Raw genomic sequence first — 15,095 nt, 5'->3', positions numbered from 1 at the left:
TTCACTAAATTGGGGATTTTTTTGCAGATATCATGAACTCTCAATTGAATCGGCCACTCTTCACGATGCCGGTGATTACACGTTTGTACCTGAGGGCTACTCACACAGTTTATCTGCTAAGGTCAATGTCATAGGTGCGTTCCAATAAAACTTACTGACTTAAAATTGCACACAAATAAAATACAAATCTAATTTATCTTATAATTTTCTGTAGATCCTCCTAAGGTGCACCTGGAGGGTTTGAACTTCATTGACAACACAGTGACAGTTGTAGCTGGAAACAAAATGCGCTTGGAGATCCCCATCAGTGGGGAACCAGCGCCCAAGGTGGTGTGGATGAAAGGTGAAAGGGTCAGTATCTCATTTAAGTTGGAAGCATGAGTTGTACCTCAAGTGATTTGAGAATAAGGGCTTAAACATTTCTACCTCAGGTTATTGTTGAGTCGGGTAATCGTGTCCGGGCTGAAACATATGTAGACCAGACTAGCCTAACAATTGACATAACAGAGCGGGAAGACTCAGGCAACTATAAACTGGTTCTTCAAAACGAGGCTGGTGAGGCCTCTGCATGCATCAAATTGAAGGTTGTAGGTAAGACATGACTCAACCCAAATTAAAAAAGATGCGTCTTGTGTCATTTTAAAGAATATCTTCACCTTCAACCAGTTTTCTTTTACTGCAGACATCCCAGATTCTCCAGATGCTCCTCTGGTCCCTGTGGTTGGTGGCGATTGGTGCTCTATGACATGGGAGGCACCCAAATATGATGGGGGCTCACCAATTTTAGGTAACTGTGAAAATACTTATCCCATATATTTACTGTGCGAAAAAAATGACATTTCTTCAACAGGCTACTATATTGAGAGAAAAAAGAAGCAGAGTTCACGGTGGATGAGAATTAACTTTGACCTGATCAAAGAGACAACATATGAGCCCAAAAAGATGATTGAAGGTGTGCCATATGAGGTGCGGATATTTGCAGTCAATGCTATTGGTGTGTCCAAGCCCAGTGAACCATCCAAAGCTTTTACCCCACTTGGTGAGTCATACAAATTATCCTTTCAAATCCCTTCCATGACAATAGGTATGCTTTCCACTGACACTTTGCTATGTGCTTCATCCGAACACAACAATGTCACTTCACCAGTATGTAATGTGTCTTAAGGGGTTGTCATTTTTTTGGGAAGAGTTCACAATTTAATATAAGTGTGTGGTGTGCCCTTGTAACTCAGGCACACAGCTGTTGCCTCCCGTTTCACCACCATCCAAAGCATGTAACTAAGACTTTTACTGGCCACGCAGGAGCTTTAGAAGATATTAAAAATGTCTTTATAATGACTGCCAAACCATCTGCGGATTATAGGTTTAGGAGATTAGGTCCATGAGAGTTCGCTAAGAGTGAAACGATTCCGAGTAAAGAATGGGCAGAGATCAGAGGTTGCCAGACAGTGAGGTGCCTTGCTCATTGGTTTGCGTGTTGATCTTGTTCACGCATGTGGTCCCAAAAGAAATGTCTGACAAACTATATTTGCATCCTGCAAGCTGTGACCAGTGAGCCAACAATGCTGGTCGTCGATGACGTGACTGACACAACTGTGACCGTCAAGTGGCGTCCTCCAGAAACTATCGGAGCTGCTGGTCTTGACGGCTATTTAGTCGAGTACTGCCTTGAAGGATGTAAGAAAGACTTCTCATCTAAAAACAATCTTTCAGTATGTCCTTGATTACATTTGAGAAAGACACAATGTTTCTTTGCTGACAGCTGAAGAATGGGTACCAGCCAATACTGAACTTATAGAAAAGACCAGATACACAATCACCGGCCTGAAACCTGATACTAAAGTCTTTATCCGAGTCAAGGCTGTCAATGCTGCGGGAGCTAGTGCCCCACGGAATACTCAACATGCGGTTCTTGTAAGGGAGGTTATTGGTAAGAAAAAAATGTGCTGGTAGAAAACAAAACAACTCGTTATTGAAGCCATGGAAAGATAATTTGTGTTTTTCATTTTGGTATATTCATTGTTTTTAAGAACAACCCAAGATTCGTGTTCCCCGGCACCTGAAGCAGACTTACACTCGAAGGGTTGGGGAAACGGTCAACCTTGTCGTGCCATTCATGGTAAGGCGCACTCACTGTTCAAGTTGCTGTTTTACCTCATCACTGAATTTGTTTCATTCACTTTTCTTATGCTAATCTACACATAGGGCAAACCGAGACCAAAGGTCACTTGGCTGAAGGACGGTCAACCTATAGATCCTGCCCATGTTAGCATCAGGAACACAGACAGCGACAGCATCATCTTTATCCGTAAAGCTGAGCGTAGTCACTCCGGGAAATATCAAATGAGGGTAGAGGTGGAAAGCTATGTGGACTCGGCTGACATGGACATACAGATCATAGGTGAAGGGAATGCAAAGAGTAAATTTCGATTTGACGGATAAACATTCAGCTGATTTTTTCCATTTTCACACTGTTAGACCTCCCCGGGCCTCCCCAGATGGTGACAATTGAAGATGTCTGGGGAGAAAATGTATCTTTGTCCTGGACCGCCCCCAGCGATAATGGCAATGCTGCAATTACAGGTTACACCGTTCAAAAAGCCGACAAGAAGACAATGGTAAACAATGAATATAAGCTAATCTACAAAATGTTATTTTTGTCACAGTTACACATTTTGAATGTTGCTCATGTAGGAATGGTACACATGCATTGAGCACTATCATCGTTGCTCCATCGCCATCACCGAACTAGTGGTCGGTAACGAGTACTACTTCAGAGTGTTTTCTGAAAACATGTGTGGTCTTAGTGAGTCGGCCACCCAAACCAAGAAAAGTGCCCTCATCGTCAAAGAAGGTATGAGTCAAAACTTCTCTTTAATATATGGAGGGGTTTTGTAGGACAGTTGAATAAGCTTGGAAGAGGAAATGATCTATATAGGAAAAAGTACACACATACAGTGCTGTGAAAAGGTATTTCGCCCCCTTCCAAATGTCTGTCATTTTTGCATATCTATCACTCACAGAGGTTTTAGATCGTCAATTTAATTTTAATATCACACAGAGAACACCTGAAAAAATACAAAATGCAGTTTTAAAATGTTGATTACATTTATTGAAGAACAAAAATAAATCAAAACCTATTTGGCCCTACGAGAAAATGAAATTGCACCCAAATCCTAATAGTGAGTTGGGTCAACTTTGGCAGCGATTACAGAAATCAAACAATTACGATAATTGGTAATGATTTTACACAAAGCTGTGGAGGAGTTTTGGTCCACTCTTTTTCACAAAATTGTTTCAATTCTGTCATATTGGGGGATTTTATAGCATGAACTGCCCGTTTGAAGGTCACCCCACAGTATCTCAATTGGATTAAAATCCATACTTTGACTTGGCCACTCCAGAAGCTTCTTTTTGTTGTTGTTTTTTCGAGACTTTCAGAGGTGGACTTGCTGGTGTGTTTCGGATCGTTGTCCTGCTGCGGGCACAAACTGATGGCCGAATGCTCTCCTTCAAGATCTTCTGGTAAACACCAGAAATCATTATTCTGTCAACCACAGAAAGTTATTCTGGTCCTGATGTAGCAAAGCAGATGCATCACACAGTAACTACCATACTTTACTGGGGGCATCATGATCTTTTTGTCAAATTCTCTGCCATTTTCACACCAGAGATAACTGGCTGCACACCTTCCAAAAAGTTAATTTTCTGACTTATCAGTCAACAGAATGTGTCTTCACAAGTCTTGAGGATAATCAAAATGTTTTTTGGCAAATGTGAAAGGACTCTTTGCGTTATTTTGTGACAGCAGTGGTTTTTGCCTGGGAACTCTTCCATGGATGCCATTTTTGGCCAGTTTCTTTCTTAGAGTGGAGTCTTGAACACTGACCTTAACTGAGACCAGCGAGGCCTGCAGTTCCTTGGATGTTTTTTGAGATCATTTTGCAACCTCCTGGACGAGCCTTCCTTGCACTTAAGGAGTAATCATAGTTGGCCGACCACTCCCGGAAAAGTTTGCCACAGTTCCCAGTTTTCTCTATTGGTGGATAATGGGTCTGACAGTGGTTTGCTGAGCCCTGCAGCTTTTTGACCTTTTCCGGATTGATAGATTTTTTCCCCCCAATTTCTTCTGGAACATTTCGGGATTGTGGCATGTGAATTGTGTTCTTGAGATTTTGTATCCTACTCCAGTTTATGTAGCAGGTTCAATTTAAGTGATTTCTTAATAAAACACAGGCAGTGGCAATGAATTTTGGGTGTGGCCCGTGAAATTGAACTCAGCTTTCCTAAAACTGTGGTTAGTCACAGTTACTTCAAAGGGGGGGCATTGACTTTTTCACATTGGGCGGAAAAATGGAGGAAAAATTTCAAAACTGCATTTTATATTTGCCTTGTGCTATCTTTTTGTGTGATATTAAAATTGGTGTTATGATCTGAAACTTATGTGAGTGATGTGTATGCAAAAAACACAGAATTCAGGAAGGAGGCAAATACTTTTTTGTGGCACTGTAAGTGAATGCGCAAGATCCCTATATTTTTATATTAAATATATTAATATTAGAATTTACTTTATTTATATTCACACCTAATCCCCCAAAAACAGAATTAGTGATAGTATTAGCTGGCTAACAGCAAGTCAAGCCATTTAGTAATTTTTTCTTGTTGTAGCGACTTCTCTCATAATGGAGGATTAACTATTTTTTGGTGATTCATTCAAAAGTAACAGTATGTAATGTATTACTGAATTGAGCGTCTGCAGAGTGAAGCACGCAATAATTTTGATTCATGGCAGATGGCGATAATGAGACCAGGATTCTGATTTGGTGCACACCTCATCCCCAAATAATAGAATTAGTGATAGTATTAGCAAGCTAACAGCAAGTCAAGCCATCCAGTATTTTTTTCTAATTGCATGGACTTTTTTCATAAGGGATGATTACCTCTCTATTGATGTTTTTTGTTTTATCCAAAGTAGCAGTATGTAACTTATTACTGCGCTAAGCATTTGCAGATGCAGAGTGAGGCACGCAATTCTCTCCCCTCGTGGCAGTGGGCTATAGTTAGACAATTAATTGTGATTTAGGGCACAACTCCACCCCAAACAATAGGATTAGATATATTACTAGTACTTGGATGGAAGACCGCCTGGGAATACCAGGTGCTGTAAATCGGTCATAAGTTGCACACTCTACTGAAACAGCACTGACTGTAACACCCCCCCCCCGGTACAGTCGGTAAAAATGGATGTCCCTAAGATGACCAAATAAATTAATAGTAATAACAGCGATTCAGTTAATATATTGCTTTCTTAATCTGCCAATATAATTATGAATAAGATGTAGGTTAATTTATTTGCTGATTGTGCCTCACAAGACACAAACCTCACCGCACGTCACTGCTTTCAAGTACCAATCTCCCCCTCCCTCCCCAGACGTACTGACACTGACAGACAACTGCCTACCTTACTTTTTCACCCACAGACATGAAGATGAAAATCTTTGAGTTCAACGACCACAACTTCAACGAGGCCCCAACTTTCACGCAGCCGCTCATCAATACATTTGGCATTGCCGGCTACAACACCACTCTCAACTGCAGCGTGCGTGCCAACCCTAAGGTAGGAACGGGACAAGCTGTAACACAGTGGGCCGCAAGACTATTGCCCACTGAACAAAACCAGAGAGCATTTTTTTTTCACAAACCATATTTATTCTTGTAGACCTGACTTTTTTCTACCAAAAACAAGAACTCTTTGTGCACATTTTTCGTTATGAAGGATACAAACAAGGGTCACGAAATTGAGAGTACTAAACTCTTACCACTGGACTACCAGTTATACAGATGCCGTTTATAAAGGCTTTGGGGTTTTTTTGTATTCATCACACTATCTTAAGGCACTGTAACAGAAACGAATGTTAATTTCGTTATCTGATTCACAGGTTGCATTGACAATAAATGTGACAAATTTATTGTTATTGTAAAATTTTAAACACACAACAAAATTAACATTCGTCTCTAGTACTGTGACTAAAAATAGTGTGATAACAAGATAAAATCTACTGGCTTTTCACGAGTCATCTACACCAGTGTTTTTTAACACCAAGGCACATTTCTTGCAGTATCTCCGGGATCGGTAGATCTGGATTTGTGTGGGCTTGCGTTTGTGTCCCTAGTGGCCTAGCAGATAAAATCATGGGAGCCCTAGCACCTTGCTCATGAGCTCATACACACATTAGGCTTTGATGCTAGATCCTTAGCTTGGCCTTTTGTGTACTTTCTATGAAGTCACTATCTTTGATTTTTGCATTTCGGAGATGGAATATGAGCTTGCTCTGTCCACTCCACGCATCGGCCCGGTATTGCAGTACCTCCGGGAACGGTGCATTCGCAATGATCGTAGCAAGACTTTAGGGCTAGGACCTTAGCTTGGCCTTTTGGCTGAGAGTAAGTGTCCCGGCTCCTAGGCTTTGTAGCGTATTATGAACTGACCGATAATGGATAATGAATAACGAAGAAAGATCAATAACCCTTAAAAACCCCTCATTGAAAAAATCCTGAAGAACACCACCAGTCAATGCCGTTGCATCTCCAATAAAAGTAAATGCAAATGAAAGAGCTTTCACTAGACCACACAGTCTGTCATTTAAAGACATCACAACCCAATCACACTGATGAGATGCTCGAGTTTTTCTTTAGAGAAAATGTGCTGATAGGCGCAGATTTGGCATGGACGGAGGTGACATGTTACCACAAATATCAAGCAATTGTTGTTTTCTCCCCACCAATATTATGTGATCAGTTAAAAAAAGAAAGATAGGGCGCGCGAGAGGATTCGTTTTTCCGAAGAAAGGCGTGACAGAAAATAATTGAGAAGCTCTGGGTTACAATTGATTTCATTAATAGTGTTGAAGATATCCGAATGGTTATTCCCTTCACAGTAAAAAGTTTGAGGACCCTTGCTGTAACACATCAAAAAGGGAAAGTGAATAAATAACTCTATTAATCCCGATTCTATGTTTATCTGTCTGCTTTAGCCCAAAGTCACCTGGATGAAGAACAAAATGATCATTGGAGATGACCCGCGCTACCGCATGTTTAGCAACCAAGGCGTGTGTACACTGGAGATTAGGAAACCCAGCCCCTACGATGGCGGCATGTACACCTGCAAAGCCATAAATGACTTGGGGGAAGCTCAAGTGGAGTGTAAGCTGGAGGTCAAAGGTAAGTGTGGACAGAGCGGACTGCCATAATCTCCTTGCACCACTTGGTAAAGTTTGCCAAAGTAACCATTTATAAAATTACCCAATGATTTTAAAAAAGTGCTCCGGGAGGCCGATAAAACGAAATTTTTAAAATGTGTGTCACGTTAAGTCCTAAGGTCTGTCGTGATAGGACATGTAAGTATCTGTTCTTCCTGTTTGTTGCTAAAATAACCATTTCTAATTTTTAATTACTGCACATCTCCTTATATATTCATGAATACACTTCAGTTATCCTTAAAACCCTTCAATGGACACGGTGGTTTAAGGGCTCATTTATGCTCCAAATCTGTTACACGCACAGGTTGAAATTAAGGACGAGATTGAGCTGCAGTACCTCCAATAACTGTGTGAGGGTAGTCTTTGCTAGGGTGAAAACTGTGTACATTTTATATTCAAACGCATCAATCTGGTGGGATGCTTGTTTACGACCATACCACCCTGAGGATGGCAGATCCTAGGAAACTGAGCAGGGTCAGGCCTGGTTATTACTTGGATGGGAGACCGCCTGGGATTATCAAGTGCTGTCTATAGGTCATTTGGTGCATGCTCTGCTGCGACAGCACTGACTGTACCCCCCAAAGTTCAGTGGGTGAATTTCACTAGGGGGACTTAATGATTTGATTTATTATATTAATTATTTTTAGAGCAAAATATGGAAATCTGATCCATGATGAATGTGTGCCCTTGTAAAATATTTAATCATAAATGCACTAGTTATGAAGGGCAACAACAGAGAAAATAAGTCACACCCACAAAGCATGGTAAACATTTTAACTGGAAAAAAGAATCTGCTCATCATCTAATTATACTAAAATAACCAATCTTGTCCCAATGTCAATGCTAAACTATTTCAAGGTATCGTATTGGCGAGTAAACTGACTAAATGATTAAATGAAACACTTGTATTGGTGATTTGGTAAATTACAGTTTTAAATATCAGAGGGAGGTGCTGACTGATCAAATACACACCATTGTGTTTGCAGTCATATATAATGAAATTTAATAGCTAGAGCAGTACCAACTGACTCAACTTATGCAATGGTGTGAGGAAAGTAAAAGGGTGAGCGTTTGCTATACAACAGACATGAATGAGCCTTTAATCATAAAAAGAACCGAGCAACAAATACAATGAAAAGCATATATCTCCACTTTGGTTGTTTTTCCCCTGATCTTTCATGGATTTGGAAAAAAACTACTTTGAGATACATGTATTCATTGGTTGACAATGACTTCTTCTTTGAAATAAAGATGGTTAACCTCACGCTAACTTCATTTATGTGTATATTATTACAACATTGAATGTTTTGGCCAACATTAGCATTTCGAAGTCGCTAATGTTAGATTGGTAAGGGTCAGATAACGACACCAGCAAATAATGTACACAATTAAATGTCATTTCATGTCAAATTTCACCTTTAAAAGTTCCATTATCACTTCTTTGATGACGTTGTCCTAAAAACTCAGCCACTTTTCCTTGTTAACTCCTCATATAAAAATAGATCAGTAATCACTCAGCAGTACACCCTCTGGTGCACACATATAACCCCATGTAAACATTTTGGTTAACCCCGATTCTCTTCTCTCTCCCTCTAGTCCAAACTCAAGAATCATGAATGTTTTTTCTCATATAAGGTAAGCTTTCATATGGATCTGGCATATGAAGCTTATGTCATTCATTATGCATCCCGCCGTCAAGCCTGCTTTCCTAATTGTGAGATGTTGGTTGGGACTGGCCGCTATTGCCTTTAGCAGGACGCCCCCTCCACTTGGAGAGTACGCCGGCGGTTTTAATGAGACGGGACATGCATGAAACATCATAGCTGGACTCCTTTACAAGTCTGTTTTTTTAATTTTTCACTGGTTGCCATATTGTGACTCTTGCGTGTTTTGTGCAGACAACACAAGGTGAGTAAATTGCTTGCTAAACGGGACTCCATTTTATTTATTCTCTGTTAACGGCTGCCATCGAATTATTTTATCTTTCAGAATGGCAAATTAGCTATAGCATGGGTCAGGAACCTTTTCAACTCAAAGAGCCACGGAGGCAAAATCGTTTGATTTTTTTTTTTTTTTTTGGTAGAGAGCAACACCATATGTCTAAGACAAAATTCAACAAAACCGCCAAAACCCGCTCTCCAGACGAAAGCTAATTTTTCCCTCAAATTTACTTTTACTGAGTGACGTTTGATGATTTGATTAAATCTATGAAATCATAATGACGCCACAGACTCCGTCCTATGTCAATATAAATATACAACCTAATATGTGTCTCCTTCCTGCAGTAACCAAGGGGTTTGAGGCTCATTTTGACTGTCATTTCATGGTGCGAGCAATGTTGTGTTGTAAAAATGACTCAAATACTGCAAACAAGGATACCGATGACTATTTACCTTGGGCGCGGATGGCGCTGGGCAAGAGACATCCCTACCGCTCACCCAATCAAATTGATATTAGTGTTTTGCTGGCGTTTTTAACTGTTTACACTTTGTTTTGTGGGTTTTCATTATAGAGTGTCTCAATAGTGAACATACATTGTTCAAAGAGCTTCCAGCCAAAACGGGGGTATGTTGATGTGAAACCTCGACTGTAATGTGTGGTTAAAAATGTGCCCCATATATACTGTACCGAGCAAAAGATTTCATTTGTTTGGCTAAATGTGTAATACAATTGACTTCACTTAAACTAAAGACCAAACGAATTTGTCTCTGAGCCTGATGTAAACATAAAAAGAGCCATACTTGGCTTGAGTCATAGGTTCCTGACCTCTGAGCTATATTTTCTGTATTCTTTGGTTCATATTTTTGTGGATCTTATCTGTGCTGGATGATTTTGATTTTGGCAAAGCGGCTGTACTTTACTTGCAACGCCTCAGCTTTTGTCCTATGTCAGTTCTTCTTCTGTTCACAATACATTAAATTGGTCTATCAACTATCAAAGAAAAAAATACATTTAAAAAAACTCAAAAACTCACATTTGATGGAATCTTCCGCTGTTCTGCATGCTCCAGAGTAGTAGGTGTGGGCAATGCCGGGAATTTTGGTATCGATCTGGTCCGAGTAAAACAGGGTTGTATAAAACAGGGTTGTATTGATCGATACCGATCCAATACTATACCTTTTGCTTGAAAATGTCGGGATCATTAATTTTTCAAAACCCTAACCCCTGGAGCTTGTTTATATTCATGATAAACACATCTCAAAGATTTGAGGCCTTATTTTTTATTTACAAATACAATAAAATAAAGTGCAAACATTAACCGAAAACAACAATTTGAAAGACATAATCTATAGTTCAGTAAAAAATGTGACTCATTGGTGTATGAAGACTCAAGATCATCTAAGGGGCTGTAGAAAACCTTCTTGCGAGCCAGATGTGGCCTGTGGGTCTCGTTTTTCACATATAGTATGTGCCTTGGATGTAGCACATGGTGGGGAAAAGACTAGCTATTGGAAAAGACAACGAAGTTGCGTTGTCATTACAAATTGACCAATAGAGTAGTTAAACATATGCCACTGTAGACAGATAAACAAGCATGAAGTCTTTATCTTCATTGGAAAACGAATGGTGTGTCTTACTTTGAAACAAACTCTTACTTTAAAGGTTATCCCAAATTCTTAAACATGCAAAATGTGCGGAAATAGTACATGTATTTTGAAAAATATCTATAAATATTTCACTGGTATATTACAATTATTTACTGATATAATTCATTTTGAGGACAGTATGTTTTATATTTGTCATCCAGAACCGTGACGTCATCAAAGAAACACCAGCATCCTGGCAAGCTAGTCACCATATTGTTTTACCTTTTATTAGTCGAAGAGGTTAGTGTTTTAAGTGAAGTGTTAGTAGATTTTGTGGAGAATGGCTAGATGTGTCTCGGGTGGATGCAGTAATGGTACAACAAACGGCGGGCAGCCAAAAAGGGGCCAGCTGGCAAAAAACAACACACAGAGAGTTTCCAATAGGAGGCTAACCGGGACCGATCAACTAAAGCCAGCCGCAGCCTTGGCAGAGAAAACGCGAAGCTGGCCAACCAAAAAACTCCCAGTGAGCAGTCAGGCTTACCTAGCAAGCTAGGGATTAAAAAAAAAACCTGGGAACATGGCAAACCCGGTCCTAACGCCAGACAGCCAAAGAGCGCCATCCGCGAGGAAACAAAGCAGAAGGTCTCTTGGCATCCAAAACGCTAACGGGTAAGCAATGCCAGAAATTAAGCAAGGGACACGGCAAAACGGACACTAATGCCAGGCTACCTGTCCAAACAACGCACATTGGACAGCCAGAGCACCAACCGTGAGTAAACAAAACAGGAAATCCCTTGGGATCCAAGATGCGAGCAGAGAGATACCCTGACAAAATCAAACCAACCCCAACACTTGTTGTGAAAAACACAAAGAAAAAGCCCCAATTGCCTAATTCCAAGCAGATATGAGTTGTATGCATTTGCTGTTTACTACTATCGCTTACTGTTTCAGCGTTGACCTCACATGATGTGTTAAAGAAATTCGCCTTTTTGAAAGAGTGCTGTTCTTCTAATCACGGCACAGCTCTGCACCAAAGAAGATGGGTCAATTGAAAGCCTTAATTACTCGAGGGACCCAGCTCGTGTAATATTTTGCAACATACAGTAATCCCTAAGTTATTGCTGTTAATGGGGACCAGAACCTCCCGTGAAAAGTGAATATCCGCTAAGTAGCGACAGCCCTTCATAAAAGCCCCTAAGAGTCAAACTTACCACGAAATGACACCAACTGAGTGTGCAACTCTAACAAAATAACACCTATAGATCTACAAATACAAACACGCAACATAGAATTGCAATTAAATGAATGGTCATATGTCATTATACCAAATTGAAGGGCTTCTCCTTTCAGTGTAAGAAATCAATTTAGACAGCGTCTGGCTAGCTGCACGCTGGCATCAGGTAACCTTGGCTTCAGCCAGGTCTCCGGGATGATTAAAATACAACTATCTTGAATGTTGCGGTTTCACACGAGTTAGCTCCAGGTCATTTGGTTCATCTGTAACAAATCTGGACTTGGTGAGATACAGGCTCTGCATGGGTGGTTTATGAGAGTTGTTAGCTTAGCCATAGAAGTAGGCCAGGCCTGCAGCCTTGCTAATATCTTCTCTCCCAACGCTGAAACTAATCCACGGAGCACCTGCTCATGATCACCATTCCTTCGCACTCTTGAGACTATTTCAGAGTCCGATTAAATCGATGAAGTTCTTTTAAATGTAACGAGACGCTCAAAGCTAGTTGTAGTCGTGCATTTGCAGTTTGTTTTGAGTGGGTGTTTTAGGTTGGGGTGATGAACCCATGTGAGGGAGGCAGAAACTAGAAACAGGGTTCTTGAAAAGAAGGTTGTATTTAATAAAAAACCAGGATCAAAGTCGCAACAATGAAGTGGGCACAAAGCAACTAACAAAATGTCCAAACAAGAAAACAGAAACAAAAACAAAAAAAAACTGAAAAGGTCTAAACTAGAAAACTGAAACTGTAAATGGAATAACGCATGGAACAAAGAAACCAGAAACAAACAAACTGACCTGTCATGAAGCTAGGTATAAAAATGTAAACCAGGATGACAATGGCAGATGAAATGGAAAATTACACAGACAAGGACTCAACCAACATGTGCAGATTAAAATGTCCTTTTAAAAGGGTGCAGAATAATTGGGCACAGGTGTGTGGTGGACACATCTGTGCCCAGTTAAAACCTGTGTTGGGGCTCTCCTGTCGTTTGATGTGTGTCAGACCCTAAGAGGGTGTACACATTAAGTTACAACATCACAACAAAGTTGCGCACACATTCACGTCCACCCAACACAATAAACCCTCCCTAACCTGCCCCTGTTCTAGCATTTGCTGTGTGCTGTCTGCTCAGAACAAAATGCACGATAGGTTGATAGCAATGACAATAGAGAAAAATTATTTCAAAATCCGCGAAGCAGTAAACAAGCGATAACTGAAGTGCAAAGAAGCGAGAAGTCTCTGTATTTCTGTTTGGGAATACCTTGAAGTGCATTTCTCCCATTATTGCTGCTCATTAGAGTTTTTGGAAGATACTTTCAATGTGAACAATACTCAAATTCAAGGGGGAACTTATATAGGACAAAGACCATATTGTTTACATCGATACTACTTTTGAATGCTCCACCTTACCTGATCATAAATATCACCTCTTGTTCCCCACTTTGGCCATAGGAGGGTTCACCTTCTACGAACTCATGCAACGTGGTGTGCCCCTCCACCTGATTGACAAGTACATGACGGAGACAAAAGTTGTCGAACAAGAAAAGTAGAGACTATTTGAGCTTTAGTTGCAAAATGTGCTGCCACGAGTGACGCCCCACTTCTCTCACCTCCACCTAACCACGACGGGAGGCCAGCAGCCTGGAGTTGGATGTGGGATGGAAAGGTGGAAGGGGAGGAGAAGGATGCACTGGTCTTTGTGTGGCATGCTGTGTCACCCAACCCACTGTTTTGATTTGTACGACTCAATCAGCTCGGATGCATGTCAGCAGCTCTTTTTGTTTTGCTTAAATTAGAAAAAAAAAACATTAAAGTTAGGACCCTTCTTTTTGTCGGGGGTGGAGGTGCGCTGCAAGGGCATGTATAAAAAATATTTGTTTTCTTTGTATGGTGTCTCTGAAAAAAAAACAACCTGTTGGATTAATGAACGTGTTGATGACTTATCATCTTAAGGAGAAGGCAAAGTGGATGGGAAAGAAATGTAGTTGGTTCAGCATGAAATCTAATCATTATTCTGGAATAATATTGGGGACTTCAGCAACAACTGAACCTCGGTCAAATGTGCATGCCTTTGTAATTATGGCCCATGGATTACAATAAATGGCAATTTTAAGTTACTATGGCACTTTTTCTGGGTACAGTATATAAAGAGCCGTCTTGGAGACTTTACTTTAAAAACTGATTGGTTATAGTTACTATTTATTCTAAAAAGTAACTGAGTTAGTAACTGATTTACTCTATAGTAAAAGTAACAAAGTTACCAGGGAAAGTAACTATTTCAATTACTTAAAGAATAAGTTGTATTTCAAAGAATTTGACATTTTCTGAGCAGTATTTGAGTCAGTTGAATAGAGAAGAACAGATAGGTAGTTGTGTTAAAGAACCTTGTCATGCTTTTTGCACCTCACCAGCAACATATTTATTCTACACTTCAAGTGCAACACGTATAAACAGTAAACAATACAGTAATAAAATAACTATCAGCAGTCAACAATATAAAGCGAGTTTAATACATTACATCTAACTCCTACAACCTGAGACAACTGGTCAAGTACACATAGCCTACTGTACTTTTAATTATTCTTCCACAACAAAAGTCAATAGTAAAACAATATAAAGTGAGTTTCACTCTGTAGAAAAAATCACAATCTCTGGTCAGACAACTGCTCAAGTAGACATATGCTACTGTACTTCAAGTATTTTCACACAGCAAAAGTTAAGCATTCGTGCTGGTTGACAGTGGTGGAAGGGAACGAGGCAGGCATTCAGCCTTAGCGAACAGAAACGTTAAGCCCTGCGCATTTTGCTTGTGGCGTCAGCTCTGCGCACTCAACTCATCTGTCGAAAATGTTTCAAAATACATTTCTGGCACCAGTTTTTTTTTTTTAAAGCTAAACCAGAGGTGTCCAAACTTTTCATAAAGCGGGGCAGTGAGATGGGCTGACTATTCAGCCAAGAATTCTTTGTATTGCTTGTCAATCAGCGTCGTGACCTTGTAGCTCACCTTTGTGGCATTTTCATTTGACTCACGGTCTCATGACAATGCACTGTTGTGCCGTAAAACAGCTTCCTGT

The 15,095-nt window shown here is 40.2% G+C and overlaps 1 protein-coding gene and 1 pseudogene across 5 annotated transcripts in view; both read left to right on the top strand.

The window, feature by feature from the left end:
- The window catches only part of mybpc1 (myosin binding protein C1), a 38,576-nt gene extending 24,433 nt beyond the window's left edge, over positions 1-14,143 (top strand). For 4 of the 5 annotated variants that reach the window (XM_088347034.1, XM_088347035.1, XM_088347033.1 and 1 more), the window contains 14 exons: positions 28-134; positions 215-351; positions 432-591; positions 683-787; positions 851-1,039; positions 1,543-1,677; positions 1,763-1,930; positions 2,031-2,119; positions 2,206-2,401; positions 2,479-2,618; positions 2,695-2,854; positions 5,481-5,617; positions 7,035-7,221; positions 13,474-14,143. In XM_088347034.1, coding sequence (XP_088203160.1) covers positions 28-134; positions 215-351; positions 432-591; positions 683-787; positions 851-1,039; positions 1,543-1,677; positions 1,763-1,930; positions 2,031-2,119; positions 2,206-2,401; positions 2,479-2,618; positions 2,695-2,854; positions 5,481-5,617; positions 7,035-7,221; positions 13,474-13,571 — 2,008 coding nt within the window. In that variant the 3' untranslated portion in view covers positions 13,572-14,143. Of the gene's footprint in view, positions 1-27; positions 135-214; positions 352-431; positions 592-682; positions 788-850; positions 1,040-1,542; positions 1,678-1,762; positions 1,931-2,030; positions 2,120-2,205; positions 2,402-2,478; positions 2,619-2,694; positions 2,855-5,480; positions 5,618-7,034; positions 7,222-8,855; positions 8,895-13,473 lie in introns of all 5 variants that reach the window. The other variant, XM_088347036.1, reaches the window with a different exon arrangement.
- On the top strand, positions 6,254-6,390 carry LOC148357238 (U2 spliceosomal RNA; annotated as a pseudogene).
- Positions 14,144-15,095: the final 952 nt, after the last annotated feature.

The sequence above is a fragment of the Urocampus carinirostris genome, chromosome 11 (assembly GCF_059441175.1).
Source record: "Urocampus carinirostris isolate Australia breed hairy pipefish chromosome 11, RoL_Ucar_1.0, whole genome shotgun sequence".
NCBI lineage: Eukaryota > Metazoa > Chordata > Actinopteri > Syngnathiformes > Syngnathidae > Urocampus > Urocampus carinirostris.
Note: the sequence above shows the minus strand (reverse complement) of the source record. Positions and strands in the feature narration are given on the sequence as shown.